Source organism: Protobothrops mucrosquamatus, unplaced genomic scaffold (assembly GCF_001527695.2).
Source record: "Protobothrops mucrosquamatus isolate PMUCROS unplaced genomic scaffold, P.Mucros_1.0 scaffold_214, whole genome shotgun sequence".
NCBI lineage: Eukaryota > Metazoa > Chordata > Lepidosauria > Squamata > Viperidae > Protobothrops > Protobothrops mucrosquamatus.
This window is the reverse complement of record NW_015386290.1, coordinates 316,183-339,271: the sequence shown is the minus strand read 5'-3', so window position 1 is coordinate 339,271 and position 23,089 is coordinate 316,183. Positions and strand designations below refer to the sequence as shown.

General features: G+C 39.3%; 1 protein-coding gene across 2 annotated transcripts in view; it reads left to right on the top strand.

Moving 5' to 3' along the window:
- The window catches only part of LOC107297975 (synaptotagmin-2), a 33,891-nt gene extending 11,285 nt beyond the window's left edge, over positions 1 to 22,606 (top strand). For both annotated transcript variants that reach the window (XM_015827342.1, XM_015827350.1), the window contains exons 3-9: positions 3,016 to 3,176; positions 4,486 to 4,581; positions 6,147 to 6,314; positions 7,610 to 7,777; positions 18,726 to 18,843; positions 20,306 to 20,439; positions 21,433 to 22,606. In XM_015827342.1, the coding sequence (XP_015682828.1) occupies positions 3,016 to 3,176; positions 4,486 to 4,581; positions 6,147 to 6,314; positions 7,610 to 7,777; positions 18,726 to 18,843; positions 20,306 to 20,439; positions 21,433 to 21,666 (1,079 nt within the window). In that variant the 3' untranslated portion in view covers positions 21,667 to 22,606. The remainder of the gene's footprint in view (positions 1 to 3,015; positions 3,177 to 4,485; positions 4,582 to 6,146; positions 6,315 to 7,609; positions 7,778 to 18,725; positions 18,844 to 20,305; positions 20,440 to 21,432) is intronic.
- Positions 22,607 to 23,089: the final 483 nt, after the last annotated feature.

Below are 23,089 nucleotides of genomic sequence, written 5' to 3'. Positions count from 1 at the left end.
TCCCAGTCGTTCGTTTCTGGGTTGAATGCCGGTAGGGAAGACGAGAATTTCTGGGTGGAAGTCATCTTGGAGTCGCGGATAGTTTCTTGCTTCGGAAGGCTGCGTGGAGGAGCTCTTGCTTCGAAGTAGATTGCTTGCCACGAGGTTGCCCTTGTCGTGCAGTCTTACTGGGATCCCATCCTTCGTCGCCAGTGTTAGATCGCGCAGGCAGTAAGACACGAGTCGAGTGACAGTCAGCTCTCTGGGCTAGGGGAGCCCTCTTTTATGGGATTCCCCTGGCTTGTAATCACACAATTCCATTGGCTGGTAAGACCATGTTGCTAGTTAGCCAACCAGCAACGGGCATGAAACTGTATGCAGATGGAGAAGGGCAATCACCCTTAATGGGCGATCAATGGTGAAGGGCAATCACCCTTAATGGGTGTTCAGGATATGCATAGGGGATTAAGGGGGGGGAATACAAAGAACACAACAGTAAGCCCTTGAGATTTGTATAGAGAGGAAAAAGTGGAGACAAATTGACCCCATTTTGATACTCTTTCATATGGCCCTGAAGACTTGGTTTTGCCAATGGGCCTGTCTGGGGAACCCAATGTGAGATGGAGCCCATCAAGTGGCTTATTGGATTGAGTGATTGTTGTTGCCAGGTAGGTGGGAGGTAATTGATTTTTATTGATTTTTTATATTGGATTTTTGTCTTTATAAGCTGCCCAGAGTCACTGAGAGTGAGTTGGGCAGGCATATGAATTTTCATAAATGAATGAATGAATGAATGAATGAATGAATGATTGTCTATGGCTTTACATTACATTAAGCCATTATAGAATGAGGCTTATTTATGGCTTAAAGCAGCACCCCCCAACCTTTTGGGCACCAGGGACCAGTTCCATGGAGAAAGGTTTTTCCACGGACTGGAGGGGGCATGGTTTTGTGTGCTGCCTGCATCCCATGGAAGGGGCTTTGCTTGTGTGTGCGGACAGGTTGCTGGCATGCCATGGACAGGTGCCAGTCCATGGAACTGGGGGTTGGGGACCTCTGACTTAAAGTGTCAGATGTGGTTCTTCAATGTCATGGTTAATCAAACTACAGCCTGATCTGATGGTATGAAAGTAGGCAGAATCATAAATGTGATTTAAAAAAACCTCCTCATTTGTAAACCCACCTTGATCGGATCATTTTAGCAACAGAAGAGGTGTCTTCCTTGCATGTCCCTAACATTCTACATAGTTGTTTATTCTAGAACATTATTCTGTTCTGTTATTTAAGGAGAAATTAGTCGTTCATTTGATTCTCATGGCAACATACACATAATGCCTGGCAACCTTGCTGAGATTATACAGTCAGTCTTTAAAAGTATTCCTGGACTGAACTCAGACTCTCCATTCTGAAACAATAGGATTGCTGGGAGAGATTGCCAGGCTCTTTTTTTTTAAACACAGTGAATGAGAGAAAACACCTCCTCCCTTTTTTCAGTTCTAAAGGACAAAAATGTTTTATTAATGTATACAGAAAGAAGAGCATTAGCATCATGGGTCAAGGTATCCAAGCCTACCTTCAGCACATTCTTTGGTTCTGTGATCCTCCTCATTCATTCTTTTCTGACCCATTTTTGCTTTCATCCTTCAGTGGTATTAAAAAGAAATGCAAGCATGCCTTGAGGATGACAATAAGATCTGCCATTTTGCAGAGAAATTGGAAGACTGCGGGAAAGGAAAAAAGTCACCCCTACCAAATAGATGTCATGCATGAATACACTATCACCACAAATGTGTTTATGCATTTACTTTTTAATCTTGCGCTAATTGACTTTGGCAAGATAAGATGAAGGAACAAATTATTTAGCTATTAGGAGGATGGCATTAGATGTAGAACAAAAGTCTTTTTTTAAAAAAAAAGAAAACAAAGGGAACTGACTAAATAATTTACTATACAGTACCCTCTTGGCATAGTGATTATAAGAGTTAAAATATAATTTATGGTAATTCCTACTATTGGTGTCCTTCCAGATGTGCTAGACTCTAATTTCTGATATGGTAACCATGACAGTCAATAGGCATCTTGGCTGAGGGTAATGGAAATAGCAATCTAACTCGGTCTGCTCCCAAATGCAGTTCAAGGTGTTGCTTATGACCTTTAAAACCCTTAATGGCGTAGGTCCAGGCTACCTGATCAGCTGCCTCATTCTGCTAGGACAGGGGTTGGCAACCTTGGCTCTTTTACGTCTCGTGGACTTCAACTCCCAGAATTCCTGAGCCAGCTCAGGAATTCTGGAAGTTGAAGTCCACGAGTCATAAAAGAGCCAAGGTTGCCTATCCCTGCGCTAGGACAAGCCTGTCGTACTTGTACTAGCAGAGAGGGCCTACTTCGAATCCTGTCAGTCAAAGAACTCCAACTATCGGGATCCAGAAGAAGAGCCTTCTCTGCTGCAGTTGCCTGCTTTTTGGAACATCTTACACCTCCTAAATTAAGATCCGCCTCAACCCTCCATTCCTTCTACAGAAGCCTGAAGACTGGGCTCTGCAGGTTGGCCTGGGAATCAAATGGGGGAGTTCCACACCGGAGGTGGCTGTAAGATTAATGGCATGCTCGATCTCCTACTACTTGCTCTCTGTTCTCCACCCATCCACCTTTTGAGTTATCATATTGATGTATTCTCGTTGTGTTCTTTTTTCATTGTTTATTTTATTGTTCTATTGTCCTACTTCTGTTTATACTCCTTTCATTTTCTTTTTTTTAATTATTGTAAGCTGCCTTACATGGCAAGATGGGCAGCAAATAAATTTAACAAATAAATAAATAAATCTTTGGCGGATATTAGGTTAGGTATTAATTGTTGTAAATGCTTAATTCTCTGGCAGAGCAGCCTCGTCCCCTGTTTTGCAGATAATTATTATGATTTGCCTCCGTTTGGAAGTGATACTAGAGCCTCCAAGACTTTGTCACTGTCCAGAAAGGATTTCCTGATTTCAATTACATGATTTCTTTCTTCTTTCTTGTTTCCTGCTGCTGAAACAGTACCCAGATGGGCTCTCATAGCAATTGCTGTAGCAGCAGGCCTAGTCCTGCTACTTTTCCTTATCTGTATCATCAAGTGCTGCTGCTGCAAGAAGAAACGCAAGAAGAAGGAGAAACTCCACTTAGCAAGCATTAATGGTGCCTCCACAACAGCCAGCTTGGTAGGTACTGTTCACTTTTAGGATGGAATAGCATTTTGCTTTTTAAGTTCAAGTTTCAAGAGGACTTTAACCCTTGGAGAACTTTCAATGAGTTTTCGGTTACAAGACAGCTTGGCTTCTAGCCTTGAAGTACAAATACATGGCAGGTGGATAGGAAAACAAGATGGATACAATCAGTGGTGGGATTCAAATATGTGAACAACTGGTTCTCTGTGTGGATGCCGCTTCCAGAAGTCCGTTCTGGGCAACAAAAAATTAGCTATTGGTTCTGCCAAACTGATGTGAACTGGCTCAATCCCACCACTGGATACAATTCAACTGATCTCAGTTAGGGGTTGAGCCAGAACTGGCAACCAGGGAGTCAAAAAAATTAAATTGGTGGCCATGAATGCTTAATCAAAGTTATGATTCATATTAAGAAGGGCACAGAGCTTTAGTGGTGCGCTTGTGTCTGCCATCTTGACTGTTTGATCATCTGTGCAGATGTCCCTGGTAGCTAAGTGATTGGGAACAGTTGATATGACAGAGAAGCTCAATCTGGGACTATATTAGTACCTGTGATGGATTATTAATTAAATCATACAGAAGTCTGATTTTTACTCCTTGGCTCCAAATACCTATTTCTTAGTACAGGTGCTCCATAATTAACAACCATTTGTTCAGTGACCATTCAAACTTGTGATGACACTGAATGAGGATACTTATGACTGGTCCTCGGGGGTCTGGCTGACACAGTGGGAAAATTGGGCAAACCACCCAGATTTCTGACCAGCACAGTGTCCCACAGTCATGTGATTGTAATTTGCAATCTCCTCTTCTGTCTTCCCACAAGCAAAATCAATGGGGAACAGGCAGAAAATCAGAAGTTGTGGGCACATGAGGTCCTCACTTAACAACCCATGAGGATTCACTTAACAATAATAACCAGGAACTGCTGTCACTAAGTGGTATCATCATATGATATCACACTTTACAATTGATTCACTTAGTGATGGAAATTTCAGTCCCAATTACTGTTGTTAAACAAAAACTACCTGTAACACATTTTCAAAGCACAATTTTTCATTGCCACTGATAAGACTTGATAGATTTTGAATTTGTTTTGGGTCTCCGAGAACTGAATATAATACAATAAACACCAGAGGGTTGTTGTTATAGAGAAAAATAGAAGGTGGGACACACTGAGTTCCTGAATGTAAGATGGCATACAGAATATACAGTTAATCCAAAGTCAGTCACACTTCATAGACCATTTATTATATGAATTGCATTGAAAGTTTGAATGAAAGGTGCCAATATTTTGATGTAGGTCCAGCCTGATTTGGAAGACATTGAATGTGGACTGGAAGATGAGAAACGTGGACGGCTGCAATATTCCCTAGAATATGACTTTCGTGGCCAGGAGGTATGCTTCACAAATCCCAGGGTGACAAATTTGCACTCCTCTTTTATTGCAAAGCAATATTAAATAGCAATACTTTTCCTTCCTGCATTTCACGTGTTTTGTTTTCATGTGGGCAACTTTGTATGTCTTCCTTTATTCTACATTGATTCTTTCATCCAGTTTTAGAAAAGCTACTGTCCTATTGGCAAATGCTCATAAACTGCATAGCTTCTGGGTTCTTCCTATTCATTATTACTCCAACAGAACTTAAGGGAAAAGTTAAAGCATTCACTGAAACCGATACGGGTCCTGTATTTTGACTGACTGTGATTGCTCAATAGGTCTTTATTCCCCATGATGTTTGGGCAACACCAGCAAGCAATTAGAGAATGATCAGATTTTGGCAAAGGACTGATGGTAAAGTCTTCTACTAACAGATCCTGTCACAACTGTTTGGTACAAAAAAAAATATAGATCTAACATGCAGCCAAGCATGTTTTGAACCCTCAACGACTTAGGTCACAGGTCGGCAACCTGCGGCTCCAGAGCCACATGCGGCTCTTTCAGCCTTCCCCTGCAGCTCCCAGCCTTCTCTGCCATTTGCAGAGAGAGACAGAGAGAAGCACTTGTGCTTCGCTTTGCATCTCTCTCTCTCTCTCTCTCTCTCTCTCTCTCTCTCTCTCTCTCTCTCTCTCTCTCTCTCTCTCTCTCTCTCTCTCTCTCTCTCTCTTTCTTTCTCTGTGTGTGTGTAAAAAAGAGAGTGGCCTCACCCTGTTGGACAAGCCGACAAGCTTACTGGGCGGGGCTCATGCCTTAGTTGTGTCTCTGCAGGAAGCAGGAAACAGGGGTAGGTTTGCCTACCCCTGAGCTTGTTGGAGAACAGCTTGAAGCCAGCTTGCCAGGTGAGCAGAAGATTGGAGAGAAGGAGAGGGGGGGGAGAGAAACAGAGAGAGAGGGAGGGAGCGAGAGCGAGAGGGGGGAGGGAAAGAGAGAGAGGAAAGAGAGAGAGAGAAAGAAAGAGAGTGGGGAAAGAGGATTGGCAGACTAAGGGCAGAAAGAGAGAGGGAGGGAGAGAGAGACAGAGAAAGACATTTTTGACATCTAAAATGAAGATAACACTGCATATATCCTTTATATATATATATAAAGGTAAAAAAAGGATATATGCAGTGTTATCTTCATTTTAGATATCAAAAGGGTTTTGTGGCTCCCAGTGTTTTGTTTTCGGTGGGAAATGGGTCCAAGTGGCTCTTTGAGTGTTTTGAGTTACCTGCCCCTGACTTAGGTAAATTCCGTGACTTAATACCATCTAGGCAAATTAAAGTTTCTCAAACCAAGTGACAGAATCTAGAAGTTTATTGAAGGATGTTGTTGTGCAGTAGGGAGACCAATATAGCAAAAACAAACCCAACTGTTCCCTAGAGTCAAATTTTATCCAGAGGATCTAATGTCACAACTTTTACGAACTTTACTTCTCTATTTTGGTTTGCTTGCCTACTCCACTTCTAGCCCATTTCTACAGATTTGCAAATTTAATACACTCTGTCCATTTCAAGAGTTTCATATTTTTGAATTGATTCTCTAAGTTGAAGGTTGGAGTAAAGCAGGCAGCAGATCTAAAGGCCATGGACAGTGGAGGTACTTCTGATCCCTACGTGATTGTCTTCCTGACATCTGACATAAGGAAGAAGTATGAAACAAAGGTTCATCGTAAGACACTCAGTCCTGTTTTCAATGAGAGCTTCATTTTTCAGGTAGGATGCAAGGCCCTCTGTAAGTTCATTGACCTGATTCAATACAGTTTGGTATTCTTAAAATTTAGCTTAGAAGTTTGCAGAAATATTCACTAACAAAATTTTCATTGTTATTTCATGCTCTCGGTTAGTTTAATTTACTTTAGTATGATTTGTGATGTTGAGTTTACAAACCCTGTCTTCTATTAAAATCACTTGTAGACTTCTAGTTCATGTATTTAGGATAAAACAAAAGTAAATTTCTGGATTTAGATGAAGGTACATGTTACCCAGGGCTTTTTTTTGTCATAGAATGCTCAGAACGGAGTTCCGGCACCTTTTTTGGATGGAACCTTGTAGGATAGGCAAGGCGGGTTGTATGACGTGTGTGAGTTCCGGCACCTTTTTTTTTTTTTTTTAGATAAAAAGCACTGGTGTTACCTATATACTACTAAAATTCTTGTGTTTGTAACCTTTAATTGTGCAAAATGGTGCATCGTAAGGCAAAACCTTTCCAACCAAGGTACCTCAAATGGGCTAACTTACAAAATGCCGGGAGCCATTACTCCTGTGGGAATGAAATTTTGGAAAGTTCTTACTGTTTTCAGTGCCACTGGTGTTCAGTGCTGTCATGTTACACTTCCTGGTACCTCCCCACAAGTCAGTCAGGAAGCCTGGGAAGCTGTCTGGGAGAAAGTCAATGGAATGACATGACTGTGGCTGATGGTGGGAGTTTAGTGGCAGTTTGGAACTTGCAACTTCTTTCCTGGGAAACTTCCAGGGTGAAAGTCAATGGGGAACCTTGCAGAGAAGGTCACAAGTTCCTCGGGTAAGTCTCCTGCACCTGCACAGTCTCTGCCAATCTCTCTGCAGTCGTGAATATATCTGAAAGAATAATCCAACAAGTCACAGGTTGTGTAGTTATCTACAAAACCCTTAATGGAGTAGGGCTTGATTCTTAGAGGAACTGCCTGTCTATGATAGTCCATGAGGCAGAGTGGATGTGCCTTGGATCCTTTTGATTAAATATTATCATCTACCAAGACTTAAGAAGCATACCTTGTTTGTTGTGGCACCTGTAACACCGTTCCCTCAGTCCAAAATCCCTACCGGTTCCACCCTGTTGGAAAACCAATGTTGGAGAACCAATCTTGGGCAAAATAACAATCTTGGACACAACTTTTTGACACCATTCTTACTTTGCAGGGTGATTTTCCCATATCACACAGATTCACTGCTTCATAATTTCAGAAAGACATGGAATTTCATCCATTGGTAGAAGTGAAATTGCCATTCTCTTTTTACCCCATCTCTAGGTCTCCCAGGCACAGGTGACTGAAGCTGTACTGGTCATGCAAGTGTATGATTTCAATCGTTTTTCTAAACATGACATAATTGGTGAGGTGAGTCTGCCTCTTGTGGATGTGGACTTACAGCATGTAATGGAACAATGGCTTGATCTGTCTCCAGCTGGCAAGATAGAGGTACGTATCTCAGACGTGAGGGTGACAGTTTTTTTTAATTTGAAGTGATCTGGCATCTTATTCATTCTGGGCAAGGGAAGCAACTCCCAGCTTCATTTTTATGTGTCAAAAGCTTTCCAAAGGTATATCATATGGACATGAAACAAATGTTTTGCCTTGAGCGGTATTAGTTGTTACTTCAGATACAACAGCAATAAACTGAGAGTGATAAGATGAATAATTATTTCATTTCAACTACTCAATTTTCAGAAATGTAAAAATAAGAAGCAAATAATTTAGATGCCTTCCTTATTAGTCATCTCACCCTCTCAGTGCCAGACCTCTTCTGGATCCCCAGACTGAAAAAAAACCAACCCCAAATAACTCTGACCCCAATACCTGCTCAGCTTTGATGCAGAAAATGGAATAAAATCTCACAAAAGTTCATTATGAAACTCTGGAGCTGGGGAAGGAAAATGCTGACTGGTTTTGTTTAATCGAAGAGTTAGATCTTAGTGCTTATTCTCTTGACCAGTCAAAAGTGCTCTTTCAAGCTTAATTATGCAGATTGTATCACTTTACTGTTATAGGAGTTTAATTATATAGGAGTTGTTTCCCATGCTGAAGGGTTTGTAAATTCTTCTGCATGTGGGGCATATGTTAATAATAATAATAATAATAATAATAATAATAATAATAATAATAATAATAATAATAATAATAAAAACTTGGAAGGGACCTTGGAGGTCATCTAGTCCAACCCCCTGCTCAGGCAGGAAACCCTATACCATTTCAGACAAATGGCTGTCCAGTCTCTTCTTAAAAACTTCCAGTGTGGAGCATTCACAGCTTCTGGAGGCAGGTTTTTCCACTGGTTAATTGTTCTAACTGTCAGGAGGTTTCTCCTTAGTTCTAGGTTGCTTCTCTCCTTGATTAATTTCCACCCTGTTGCTTCTTGTCCTGCCTTCAGGCGCTTTGGAGAATAGCCTGACTCCCTCTTCTTTGTGGCAGCCCCTGAGATATGGGAACACTGCTATCATGTCCCCCCTCGTCCTTCTCTTCATTAAACTAGACATACCCAATTCCAGCAACCGTTCCTTATATGCTTTAGCCTCCAGTCCCCTAATCAACTTTGTTGCTCTTCACTGTACTCTTTGCCAAGGAAGGAAAGAAAGATATTATTGTATAATATGCACAAAAGCAAAACTGAGAATATTGAAACATTTTGGAATAAAATGATTTGGACTGATGAAACAAAAAACAAACACATCATAACTACATAAGATACATTTGAAGAACAAGATGTGGAAGGTTTAAAGAAAAAAGCACTCTGCCAGCCATTAAGCATGGTTCTGGTCCTATTATGTTTTGGGGCTGAATGGCAGTCATTGACCCAGGAAATTCTGGGCAGGTAAAAGGAAGAGTTGGTTCAGGTAAATATCAATGTATCCTGCAAGATGATGTCCCACATTTCAATGAAGAGAGTGAAATGGAAAAGAAATTGGCTATTTCAGAAAGATGAAATATGAAGCTCATTTACAAATCAGCCACGAATCATTCACAGAAAACATAGGTAAAGGTTTTAGAATAGCTTTCACAATCCTGAAATTTAAATATTATTGAATAACTGTAGATACATTTCAAATATGCAAAGAGGCCTAAGAATATGTCTGAAGACTCCTGCAAGGAAAAACAGAAAACATTTCCAAAAATCAAGAATAGAAAGACTTATACTTTGCTATATAAAATATTTGGAAACTCTTATTTCTGTCAAAGAAGATATTACAAAGTGTTCAAACCTTTGCACCTACCATATTCATTGTTTTCATATTTTGATGCCATAAAGAACTGCACATAAATAGTATGTGTTGAAATTGGTAGAAAGATGCTGTGTTTAATTTTGTACAGCCTTGAGCTTGTATCACCTTCTGTTCATTTAGGAAGTTAGCAGCAGGATGCTGAAAGTTTTATATGAAACTACATAGCCTAGGCCCACATTTTACCTCATCATAGTTTGTTGAACAACTCATGATTTTCTAGGTTCAGACATGGCTAACAAACTGTAATGGCTGGATTTGCCTTATACATTAAGGCAGGAGTGTCAAACTGCCGGCCTGTGGGCCAGATGCATCATGCCGAAACTGCACCCACCCCATTGCTGGCAATGGAAAAAAAGTCACGATACGTCGCAACACATCACGTGACGTTGTGAATTTGACACCCCTGCATTAAGGCAAAGCCAAACAAAGCACATTATGGTTTGGAACCATGGTGGCATAGTGGTTAGAATGAAGTATTGCAGGCTAACTCTGAATTCCACTGCCAGGAGTTCAATCCTAATAGGCTCAAGGTTGACTCAGCCTTCCATCCTTCCGAAGTCGGTAAAATGAGGACCCAGATTGTTGGGGGGGGCATATGCTGACTCTGTAAACCGCATTATGAAGCGGTATATAAGTCTAAGTGCTATTGATATTGCTATGCTGTGTGAGCTAAGCCACTTCGAAAAAGTAGTTACTCTTATTAGTTATATCATATTAAGATACTGGGAATTGCATTCCAGGTTCTGGAGGGCATCATATTAGGAAGATACTGTAGATTTAATATTATTAAACTTCCTAAAATAATTTGGAACATTTTGATAAAATTAGTTCTTAGTGGTAAGATATTCTATGCATGTTCAAACAATTACTTTTCTTTGCAAAAGACTCTGACTCCAAATCTGGTTTTTGAAGTAATCAAATTCTTCAAAGAGAGAAGAGATGAGAATAAGTTGGTGTCATTACATAATTAGGTGATTAAATAGGGTCAGTATTTAATTATGTTATTTATATGTAATATTAATTTATTCATCTATATTCTAGATTTTATTTGTATTATTTACCAAATGTTGCTCTTTGGTAGTAAAGTAGGCTATAATTCCAATGACTAAATAAATAGTAGGGCTACATAAATGATGTTGTGGCAAGAAATTTACTCACTTTGTACCATTGGAGCAAAGCCAACTCATCACTTAATATCTGGCCACTTATGCTGTCAAGACTATGAGGAGAGACATAAGCAATTTTTTTTTTCAAAGTAAAGATCAGCTTGCAATATGTACTTCTTATTTTTGGTCAGTTATAAAACGAATTATAAAATGCTGCAACTGGCAAGTGTACCATACAATTAAACCTCACTTATTTGAAGTTGCAATAGTGCTAAAAAAATAGATTTATGACTGGTCCTCAAACTTGCTGCCATTGCAGTGTCCCTGTGGTTGCACAATTGTAATCTGGACACTTTGCAACTGAAACATATTTATGACAGTTACACTGCTCCACAGTCATGTGAGTGCCACTTGCAAGCTGAACAGCTGGGAAGCAAAATCTATGGGGAAGCCAGCAGGAAGTCACAGGTCTCAGTTACATGATGTCATGTTTAACAAACCATGGTGATTTGCTTCATGACTGCAGCAGAACCGACTGGCATGATCACATACATCTCACTTAATGATTGCATTGCTTAGTGACAGAATTGCTAGTCCCAATTTGAGGTCAGTAAGTGAAAACTATGTGTATTTTCTCTTTTCTCAGGAATGATGCCGGGGAATCAATTCTAATAGCATAGCTTGGACTAATATCCTTTGATTAGACAGATAGGCATACAATAGATCTGGGTGATGGAGCTGCATGTACAATTAGGATTCATCCAATCTCCTTGCTTCAGTTTGGCATAGTTAAACACTGCATCTTACCGCACCAGTTGTAGGGTAAACTGAACGTATGGAGCTTACTGAAAAAGCTCATTAAGGTCACTTCCAAAGGTTTCAAACCAGCTCTGGACCTCAGTGATCCTATGATATTGGCAGTGTTCAGAAGCTGAGCTGATTTCTTTCAAGTCAGCTATGGGGTAACTGAAACCATTAGGCCAGGCTAATAGGTGTGAAATGCTGTGGTTCTGTAAACAGCCTGTTTCCCCATTTGCAAAAACGTATGCCTCGTCCTGTTTCCTATCTCCTAGGCTTCATTTTTAAAAAAAAAGATATAGGTGACTTGATGTCATTTCTATTGCCCCTAAGAGTTCCCCCCCCCCAGATGTCTAACTGACATACTGTATGCAACTTCAAGTAAGACGATACAAACAGAGGAGGGTGTACAAGCAATCCATTTTATTTCTATTTTGTTTGGAATGAGGGTGAGGACAAGATTGTTTCTCTAGGATATAGTGGGACATAGTGATTTTTTGCTCCTTGTTCTGAAAGGTCACAGAAAGAAATATTGTTCCTTGGCTTGTGGGCTGATCAAGTGCACTACCTCTTCTTATTGTGTACTATCTTCAGACTGAGCAATTGGGATGTGTATACAGTGACAGAGTGGAAGTGCCTTGAATAAAAGAAACTCTGTGTCCTCTAGTAAAATCTGTATCAATAAGTTATCCTATGCAGCATTTTCAGTGAGGCAATCAACCTTCCAAGCTGCCCCTCAAGGCTATTTCAGTGGTTGAAATATTCTGCGGGAGAGTGTAAGAGAATGATATAATGATGAAGGATTTGGATGCAATGAAGAGTAGAATGAAGCATCAAGGAAATTCACCAGTCAATGGATCCAGAATATCTGAAAGCACACGTTGGACACCACACATTTATACTTTTAAGCAACTGCTCCCTTTCATTCTTCAACCATCTTGATTAAGCATAGAAATGTAGTTAAATTTTAACCTGTGATGAAAGAGCATTCTTACTGCTGGATAAAAGGATTATCCCACCCATTCTGAGTCAGCTCAAAACAATGCTGGCATAAAATTGGCTGACCCTATGGCCAGACCTGAGAGTTCTGTTCTGAATCACTGACAAAAGGTGGTTTATTTTTGAACATGCCCGTTGATATAGCCATTGTAGTGGGGCTGGCTGAAAGGCTTTGCAGGAGCCTGCCTGGGGAGAGGGAAGCTCAGACAGCTGCTGCTGGTTTTGGGCATGGCAGGCGTGGATCGGGCAGAAGGAAAGAAAAAGGAGGAAAGAAAGGGAGTGAGGGTTGTCGGAGAGAGACCAGGTGAAGTCAAAGAGGGATTTGAGATTTTAGCTGATCCCTTTCTGTGAAGGAGAGGGAAAGAAAGAGTGAGAGAGAATGATAAGATGGAATTTTACTGCTTTCTTTTGCAGGGGGGATATCCCAAGCAGAGGCAAGTGAGAGCGTGAGGAGAGAGAAAGTTGCTGGGGTTGCTAAATTAAGATTTTAACAATAAAGGAAAGTGGGGAGGTGTTTTGATACCGACGAGACCTGAGACTGCGAGCGACGTCAGAAGAGAAGGGGAGGCTGGTTGTTACTGCTTTGGAGACTAGCGGTCATTCAAACTTTGATTATTGTTACTTGTGCAGGTTATAGACATTGTGGGGAGTTGCCCTTGTGGGGCAAGCTGTTACTACAGAACAGTGACTACCTTTGTTCGTGTTCCTATTGCTGCCTGGAGCCGGGGTTTTCCCCACCCCACTTGTTTCCAAACGGTCACTGTGAAATCATTGGCTATTGCTGCTATGACTGCCTGGGGCTGTTAAACACCATCATGCATTGACTATCGGGGCTAGGGCTGGTCATCTTTGTTCCTGAAAGCCCCCTCTTTTGACGATGAGAGTTTGCCACCTCCTCACTTCGTGTGAGCTTCTGCTAGAAAAGACACTTCACTAACACTTTGAGAGTGCAGCTGCAGAGCGTGACGGAGGGGATCAGGGCTGGGAGGGCCTGGGCTTTGGCGGCCTCTGAGAGGGTAACGCTACACCATGAAGAGTTTTTTTCTCCCACTTTTCTGCTATTCTTTTTCAGTAGGTCACCAGCCCAGACGGAAAAATACATGAATCTGGAGTCTGCAGCAAAAATGGGGTGGACCTGACTTTTGGGGACTCTCAAGTAGAAAGTTTGTCTGCTTTCTGATGTCCCATTTTGGCATTTCTTATTCATATTTATCTTTGTTTGCAATAAAAACACATTAAACATGAATAAAACAAATGTTAAAAACTAAAATACATGCACCCAAGAGATAATCTGATTAATTGATAAGTTATAATAGTGCAGCAGACCAAACACGTGTTCCAATATCATTCCACAAAGAAACAAAAAGAGATGCAATCAAATCATATAATTATTGTATCTTTACATCATTAATACAGAAAGCATTAACCCATCCTTTCTGATACATTCTTTAAGGATCCAATGACTTCAGAATTAATTTTAACCTCAGGACCAAAGCAACATTTTAAACATTTTTAAAGATTTGCATCTATTGATGTTCCATTATTGATAGTGTCAATTGTTCATCCCATAAGTCATAATGTCAGTTATTTTCAACTTCAAATATATTTTTAAATTTCTGCTTTAGGTGCAAAATTAATTTGATTTCAGAACAGGCTCCATCAAAAATGATAGCATCTTGGGGCTCTTTGGGTTTGCTTAGATATCTGTTTCATTTTGAGCAATCAAAACATTTAAATTGGTTTATATTGCCAGAGTCATGAATTAGGCAATGAAAATTCTACCTGAAGTTGTTGACATTCCTTAAAATAATCATTACAGTAATTAATTAAAATAATGATTCCAGAGTTTGCCTATACTTTCCAATAGAAAGTCTTATCTCTTATATTTACAGTAGACTTCTTCCATAAAATAAATATTCATGAGATTAGTAGATGGCCCCAAATATAGCTATTTGCTTGCAAACCAGGAAGTGAAAGACTGTTTTTGCTACGTGGGATTGATTGAAATCATTGCTAAGATCTTAAGAGAAATACATAACAACTTTCCAATAAAATGTATAAAAGTTGGTATTCAGTTAAATTCTCATTCTGCATAAATATAAATGATAACATAAATGTCTAGTGATATTTTTGAGATGCTGGTAAAGTAAAACTCCTTTATCAAAGATAATTTCAGCTTAGCCAGTAAAATTCCTGGTAGAGTATTTTCCCATATAAATTTCCTCAACAGTCTCTTGATCTTAATAAAAATAACTATTTGGAATTAACAACAGTATATATCTTTAAAAAGTGCATCACTTAGGTAGTAATAGTCATTTTAATAACATTAAATGGATTTTAAATTCATCCATTGGTTATTAGAATCTTACTTCTAACATTCAATATACTAATTTTGAGATGTTTTTAAAATTGTATAAATCAAAATATTTAATATATTCTGTACACATTACGAAGCCCAACAACTTATATCGACCTGTCTATAAATCAGATTCCAGAGAAAGTAAATTAGATTGTCCCAATTAATCTTATAGCTTGAATATTTACCATTAATCAAGTGAGGCAATAAATTAGAATATTCATACAATATTGTCCAAATATCAGCAACATGTAAAATAATTACATTCTGAATCTGAATAGCATGGTATCTGCCAGTATAATACCAGTAATATTGCAAGATTGCCTGAGAATAATTGTTAATGGCTCAAGAATTAGGTCATAAACCAACAGAGCAATTGGGCAACCATAACAGTTGCCATGCTATAACTCAACTGATAACGCAACTGGTCTAAAAATTAAAAATGTTATTACACTTGCTATTGGTTTCAAATAATAAATTTCAATCCATTTAATAAAAGAAGATGGGAATCCATACCTACACATATCTTGCTTAAAAAAATTAAGCTTACCCAAGTCTAAAGCTTTTTCAACATCCCAAAACATTAACATATCAGAATCCAATTTATCTTGAGCTATATCCAAAATATCTATTTATGAGTGTAAATTATCTGATGCTATTTGGTTTTGAAAAATCCAGACTGAGTTGGATGAATTATGCATGGTGAAACTCTCTGAAATCATCTGGCCAAAAAGCAATAAATATTCTTGCATCTACCGTATGGATCCATAAATTGTACAAAATTCAAAATCTTTACCTGCTTTTAAAATCAGTGGTGTAGAAGCCTCATAAAAAGACAAAGACCATTTACTGGATTTAAGTAATTCATTATAGACCTGTGACAATAATGGGTCAACAAATCTACAAAACATTTATACCATTGGACAGAAAAGCTGTCCAATGGAACTTTCACATTTTATCTTCAATATGTCTTGCAGTTTTAAAGATACCTTCCGAGAAATCAACAGATTGGATAGCAATGTCTTAAAGTTACCCTATTATTATATTTAAATAATGTGAAATAGAGACTCGGGGTTTGAAGGATTTGAAAGTTTAGATTCTATAGGGTGGGAGAACTGAAACTGTCTACTTGATTTTGGAAGGAAGAAGGACTGAGACCAACCAATGCAGGGAATCATAAGCCAATGAGCATAAACTCACCTTCCCTCTTTTCTCAGTGAAATGGTGGATGCCTGTTCGCTCCTTCTCTACATTATTCAACGCCTGGATAGATATAAAAGGAAATCAGGAAATGAAGGCTAATTACAAAAGCTGAGGGAGAAACGACTGAGGTAGAGGTCATTCATGATCATAGGGGTGATTATGAGATGTCTAGGCTTCCAACACTCCCATTTCTATGTACTTCTAGCTTCTTGACTTACCGTTCAGAATGAAACATTTTACACATGTCAAAGCTGTTCTTGAATGGTGTTGGATTAAAGGGAAAATTCTACTATTATAGCAGTGTAATTAATGATAGCTGATGCCTATCTCCTCCATTAGGGAGAAGATAAGGGCAACACCATGGAGACAAGGCCCAAACTACATTAATGTCCACTCACTTTATAATAAGGGATACTTAACAGTCACATCCAAAATAGTGGAAAACTAGACATTTTGAAAAGCTTCAGCAAATAATGGATTCTTTGTTGTAGCATATATCAAACCGAGTATCATCTCTCTCTTGATCATCAACATAGGCTGTTTGAAGAAATCTCATTTGAATTCAGCCTGTGCTGATAGCAGATGTTATTATATCTTTGCAGACAGATTGTTTTTTTGTCTCTTGAAATCCATTTTAATCAAAACATCAATTTTCTAAGATAGAAAGAAGCACATTTCATTCCCTAAGCGCATTAAAGGAATTGGGATGCTGTTGTTGATCATCAGTGGGATTATGGAAATATGCAAATCTCAGAAATGAATAAATAAAAATAAGTACGCTTGGCTTGTGAGTATGCTAGCTTGATAGCACCTTGACATCTGTGAGACAATTCTAATAGTTTTATTGCTGATGTAGAAATGGAATATCCCCTAGAGGGCACTATTAGCAATTATATTACCACGGAACTGATAATATCTCAGACTGAATATGAATGGTTAATGAAGTTTGTGTGTTGAGGCCATTGAGCAGTAATGTTACTATGTTTTGTTCAAGAAAAGCATATTCATTTTGGGATCAATTGCCCAGAGCATGGATTTTACTGATGTGCAACACAGGCAGCTGCTCATGGTGATGATTATTTGAAGCTTGTAATAGTACAAATTGAGAACTTTGTATGGGGTATGTTCAGGGCTTTTTTTCTCATAGAACGCCCAGAACGGAGTTCCGGCACCTTTTTTGGATGGAACCTTGTAGGGTAGGCAAGGCGGGTTGTATGACATGTGTGAGTTCCGGCACCTTTTTTTTTTTTTTTTTTTTACAAAAAAGCATTGGGTATGTTTATGTGTATCTGTATACACACACACACACACACACACTCCTATTCAATGAATCAACATGCAATTGGTTGGATTCATAATCATGGTTTTATATATCAAGTTACAATGTAGTTTGATTATTTCTCATGCAATGTAAAAATAGCCATTATAGTTTGTAAACATGGTTTATGTTTTAATAGCATATAAGAAACCAACCTTTATATCGTATTCAACAATTGATGATTAAAGCCAACTCCTAGATCAGTGCAGCATGTGAACCTAACACTCACTTTGTGGGATTAAAAAAAAAATAGGAAATCCTATTTTTAAACACATAATTGGACATACCATTGGAATTGAAACTATATTTCTCAAATTATACTTAGGTTCCCCTCCAAGGAGCAAGATTTTCAATTAATACAGGTGTAATGTAGGAGTTCTTTGATCAGATCACTCTTTCCCTGTGTGTATGGTGCTTCAGGGAAGTAAAACTACTTTCCCATCTCGTTTTCCAAAGTTGCCAGTTTGGAAGATGCCAGTTGCCAGTGATGCTAAGAACATCCATACAAGGATGGGACCGAGGGATGTGAATTGGAGAAATGGTTCATTGATAGCCTTAAAACCCCTCTTCCCTGCTCTAAAGTAGAAGGCTGTTTGAAAGGATTTGCCCATGAACTTAAGCAGAGTACTGGAACAATATCAAGTGATTTAAGCAGAAAGACATCCCATTTAAAACACTGCTCCTAACCAAAAAGAATATCATTGTTGTGGAGGCAGAGGATGAATGCAAGCAGACATTCACTACATTTGATTTAAAACCTAGATTTGTTAAGAACTACAGAAAAGCCTCACTTCTTCTACCTATAGAGAGGGAAACCCAAGAGAAGGAGGAGAACAGTCCCTTTGTCTCTTAAGCATAGAGACTTTGTTTCAGTATCAATAAGACAGCTGAGAAATACACACAGGGGCAGCATAGGAAGTGAAGACTCTCCACTTCATATTTCTGCCCATTTGTCCTAGGTTTCCAGTGGCTCATGGGTGCAAATAATTGATGCCATCATCTTTATTAAAGTTTGGAAATCTGATCATAGGTATCACCCATTATTAAGTCACTTGGCTTAAGTTGAATTTGCCTAAGTTTAAACAAAAAACAGTTTTTTTCTGAAGAATTAGGGTAGTTACAGCAGAAAATAGTTTGATGCATATTAAGTTGGTGCATATTAAGAATACATTCACCTCTGTGGTGTCAATGCCACAGTTCCCATTCTTCTGGGCTTAGAAAAATGAATTCTGGAGCAACAACAATTGTTTCAAAGTATTCCTCAGAGTGTTCCTATTTTAGCGCTATGTAACAGGGACTCTTGGCTTCATCCCTTAATCTTTTTTCAATATATCAGTCTGGCTTCTCCTCTGTTTTTTGTTTCTCACAGCAAGAGCACCTTGGAGAAATCTGCTTCTCACTGCGATACGTTCCCAGTACCAGCAAATTAACGGTAGTTATCTTGGAAGCCAAAAAGCTCAAGGTTATGGACGCAGATGGATTATCAGGTATGAAGGACAGATTCCCAAGGCTCATTGTGGAGAGCAGAGGAATGTCATGCTGATGTAGAGCCTGTTAATGCATGTTGCTGAAATGGATCCTGGAGTCCCATTATATTTTGAACCTCTTTGGTCTAAAGCAGGGGTCTTCAAACTTGGCCCTTTTATGACTTGTGGACTTCAACTCCCAGAATTCCTCAGCCAGGCACGCTGGATGAGGAATTCTGGGAGTTGAAGTCCACAAGTCATAAAAGGGCCAAGTTTGAAGACCCCTGGTCTAAAGCAACAGGTGAAGGCCCATATTAGCTCTCTTGATTTGAATTATTGCTGATCTTGGCAGCAGGGAAGATACAACATGGCATAGATCTCTGTTGTAAGGACTACAATCCTCTCTTGCATCATGAAAGTGGGTGAGTTTGTCATAGCTGCTGTTATTCACATCACAGTGCTCTGGAAGAGAGATAGGAGAATTGTATTAGTTATATTTAGTTACTAATTGTATTAGTTATGGTTACCCAAAATCAGAAGGAATTTTCTGACTAGCACATTTTATTAAAAGATAAGAGCTTTTGTGAGCTGCAGTTCATTTCATCAGAGGCATAAGTGGATCTATGTACCTGATGAAATGAGCAGCAGGTTAGAAAAGCTGATGTCGTTTCATAAAATTTGTTAGTCAGAAAAGAAGGCTATTGCAGGGGTCTTCAAATTTGGCCCTTTTATGACTTGTGGACTTCAACTCCCAGAATTCCTTAGCCAGGCACGCTGGCTGAGGAATTCTGGGAGTTGAAGTCCACAAGTCATAAAAGGGCCAAGTTTGAATACCCCTGGGCTATTGGATTCCTTCTGATCATCAGGACAAAAGGAGATTACTATTATGTTTGTAAGAGCCGTGGTGGTGCAGTGGTTAGAATGCAGTATTGCAGGCAAATTCTGCCCACAGCCAGGAGTTCAATCCTGATGGGCTCGAGATTGACTCAGCCGTCCATCCTTCTGATGTCACTAAAATGAGGGCCCAGATTGTTGAGGGCAATATGCTGACTCTGTAAACCGCTTAGAGAGGGCTATAAAGCACTGTGAAGTGGTATATAAGTCTAGGTGCTATTGCTATTGCTATTTTTGTTTAAGAAAAGGGAGCCATGTAACATTTGAGGAATATGATTTGTTCTGGTTTTGAAAGCTGGTGGGGATGAATTACACTTTGTCCCAAAAACTCACAACAGCATTACAGTCTCATAATGACCTTTTCAGGAAGATCAGTTTTTTTTCCCTCCAAGAGAAATACCTAGTCAACCCACAAGGCTCCTGGCAGAGCCACCAAGCTTTATAATAGAGCAGCTAATGTTTGAGTTAGGATTTTTGTATGGAGATCCAAAAGGCTGCAATATGGTGTTCAGAAACACTTTAATGTCTGGGGAAAATTCTTTTTGAATTAAATTGCCTCCACTATTCTTTGCTTTACTTTCCCCGCCAGACCCATATGTCAAAGTGCAACTTATTCTGAACAAAAAGAAATGGAAGAAAAAGAAGACAACTGTGAAGAAAAAAACATTAAGCCCCTACTTCAATGAAGCTTTTGTTTTTGAAGTGCCTTTCAACTTGATCCAGGTAGGCCCAGTGGAAGCCATTTCATAGCAGATCCATGTTATGGGAGAGCGAAATAGTCTCTAGAAGCACCCTTGCTTTCGCAGATGTTTTGAGCTCAACTTATTTAGGCCTGCTGTAAGAATGTACCTCCTTACACTCCTTGATTAATGACGGCCCTGTTTGCAATTATTTGAAGTTACAGTGGTATTGAAAAAGCAACTTTATACCTGGTTCTTGTGTCCCACAGTCATGTGATCACCATTTGCACAGCTGGCTTCCATCAAGCAGCGTCAATGGAGAAACCGGCAGTAAAATTGCAAGTCACGATCATGTGATGTCTCGCTTAGCTATATGGTTGATTCTCTTAGCAACCACAATGGAAGTGAGGTCCTATCTCGGTTGCGGTCATGTGATACGTTGCTTAATGACCATGTGACTTAGCAATGGAAATTCTGATCCCAATTCAGATTGTTAAAAGAGAGATACTTGTACTGAAGTCTACTTTGGTTCTTATTGTGACTGCAGTCCTGATATTGTGCTTCTCTTTTGTTTCAAGAGGCTTAAACTAAATTAACATACTAACTAAGAAAGAAAGAAAAAATATCAGCACCATATTTAAAACCTATCATAATGGTGTCAATCAGGGTTAGAGGAGGCTGCTCATTTGACATCTTGCAGCAGCATTGTAAGTGCTATTTTGTCAGGGTGCGTTGCGAGGCACTGCTGCAAAGTTTAAAGTCCTCCACCTACGAATCTTTATTATGCAGCTCTTCTTAAGAAGGATTTGGGCTGTCATTTCGGAAATAATAATGAATTGAGTAGAAAGGAGAAATAGAAAACTAGTAAAGCTGTAATGGTAGAAAGGCATGGACTCCCCCAAATGTCCCCCTTGTAGAGGGCACTTTGTAAGGAGATACGGAATTTCTCTGTTTGCATTGCAAAACCCCATCTTTCTCCCTTGTTTCCCCTTCCTTTTCCTCTTTTCATCTCTCTGCTTTGTAATTTTCATTCTAGAATGTAGACCTGGTGATCTCTGTGTGGGATCATGACAAAATGACCAAAGATGACCAGATCGGAAAGCTGTTTCTTAGCTGCCGAGCTACAGGGAATCAGTTGCGCCATTGGTCCGATATGCTGGCTAATCCTCGCAGGCCTATGGCACAGTGGCACAGTCTGCAGCCTGTGGAAGTTATTGACAAAACTCTGGGACTGAAGACACGCTTCAAGCTGCCACTACCCACCAGCTAACCCACCCTCTAGGCCTCTCCACTCCAGAAGGAAACCCATAGCTATTATTTATAAAGGGAGACATGATAGTACAACTCACCACATCATGGTCAGTTAAAGATGTAGATTCTAGACAAGGGGAGGCAAGGCTAGGGATTAGCCCAATGTAGCCCACATTTAGGTAAACCAGCAGTTATCTCAGGGCACCCTTCCATCAGGATCATTCCTCTGAAGAGGATTTGAACTACCGCACAGGTCTCTTTATTGGTGTTCTCTGGGGCTGGAGAAGATAAGGAAGCAAGAGAATGACAGGTTATCCTGTTGGCCAAAGTGGGAGATTAAGAAAAATCAGTGCACCAACCTGCACATTTCTCTTTTAATGTCTTTAACATGGAGACATTTCACATGGAGTCTGAAAAAAACCCATTGCCTGTGTAAATTGGGATGGTTGGGTGGGAAGGAATGGCAAAGCCCTGTTGCACTTTAGGAAGAAGGGGAGAGCAGGGTGGAATGGAAAACTGTCTGCCCCATAGCGTCAGAGCAAACATAGCAACGTAGCAGAACTGGAAGTTAATCAACTCATCAGCTGATGATTTCCCTAAGACTAAAGGTCTTCTGAAGACACAGAGATACAATCTTGTGACTCCAACAACATTTTTTATGTACTGTAATGTATTATCTTGGATTGAATCTACTGTTTTAAAAAAACTGGAAAAAACCCCCCACCATGTAGCCTTTCAAAATCAAACTGTTAACATATCAGTATATAGACTTATGCGGGTCAGTTGTTTTTCTTCTAGGTTGAAGGGGAAAACAAAACTTGAAAATAACCATGGTTAGAGTTGTGCTCTCTTATTAAATATTTTAAAAATAATTTGCCATTCAAGCTATGTGTGCAATCGTCTATAAACCTGATTGTTAAACTCAAAGGAAGAAATAAATGTTTCTTTTGGCATTGCTAGCAGCTGTTTTTTTTCCTGAAAACTTAAAAAAAAGGGTTCAGATGAAACAAATGCAAATAATGATTGCATATATGAAATGAATAATTTAAATGGTAGATTCTTTGTTCTCAAGTATCAAAAGAAAGGCTATCCTTCTAGCTCTTTGGGGATGCATCAATGCCTCCTTGCCTGATGGGGTGCTTCAAGATGGACTATTAATTGGATAGCAGGAATCCTAATTTCCCACTATGCTTGTACCTCAGTTTCTCTGGGCTACTCCCATTGTGCATTTACGTGACATATATGTTTTTTCTTCTTCTTCTTCTTCTTCTTCTTCTTCTTCTTCTTCTTCTTCTTCTTCTTCTTCTTCTTCTTCTTCTTCTTCTTCTTCTTCTTCTTCTTCTTCTTCTTCTTCTTCTTCTTCTTCTTCTTCTTCTTCTTCTTCTTCTTCTTCTTCTTCTTCTTCTTCTTCTTCTTCTTCTTCTTCTTCTTCTTCTTCTTCT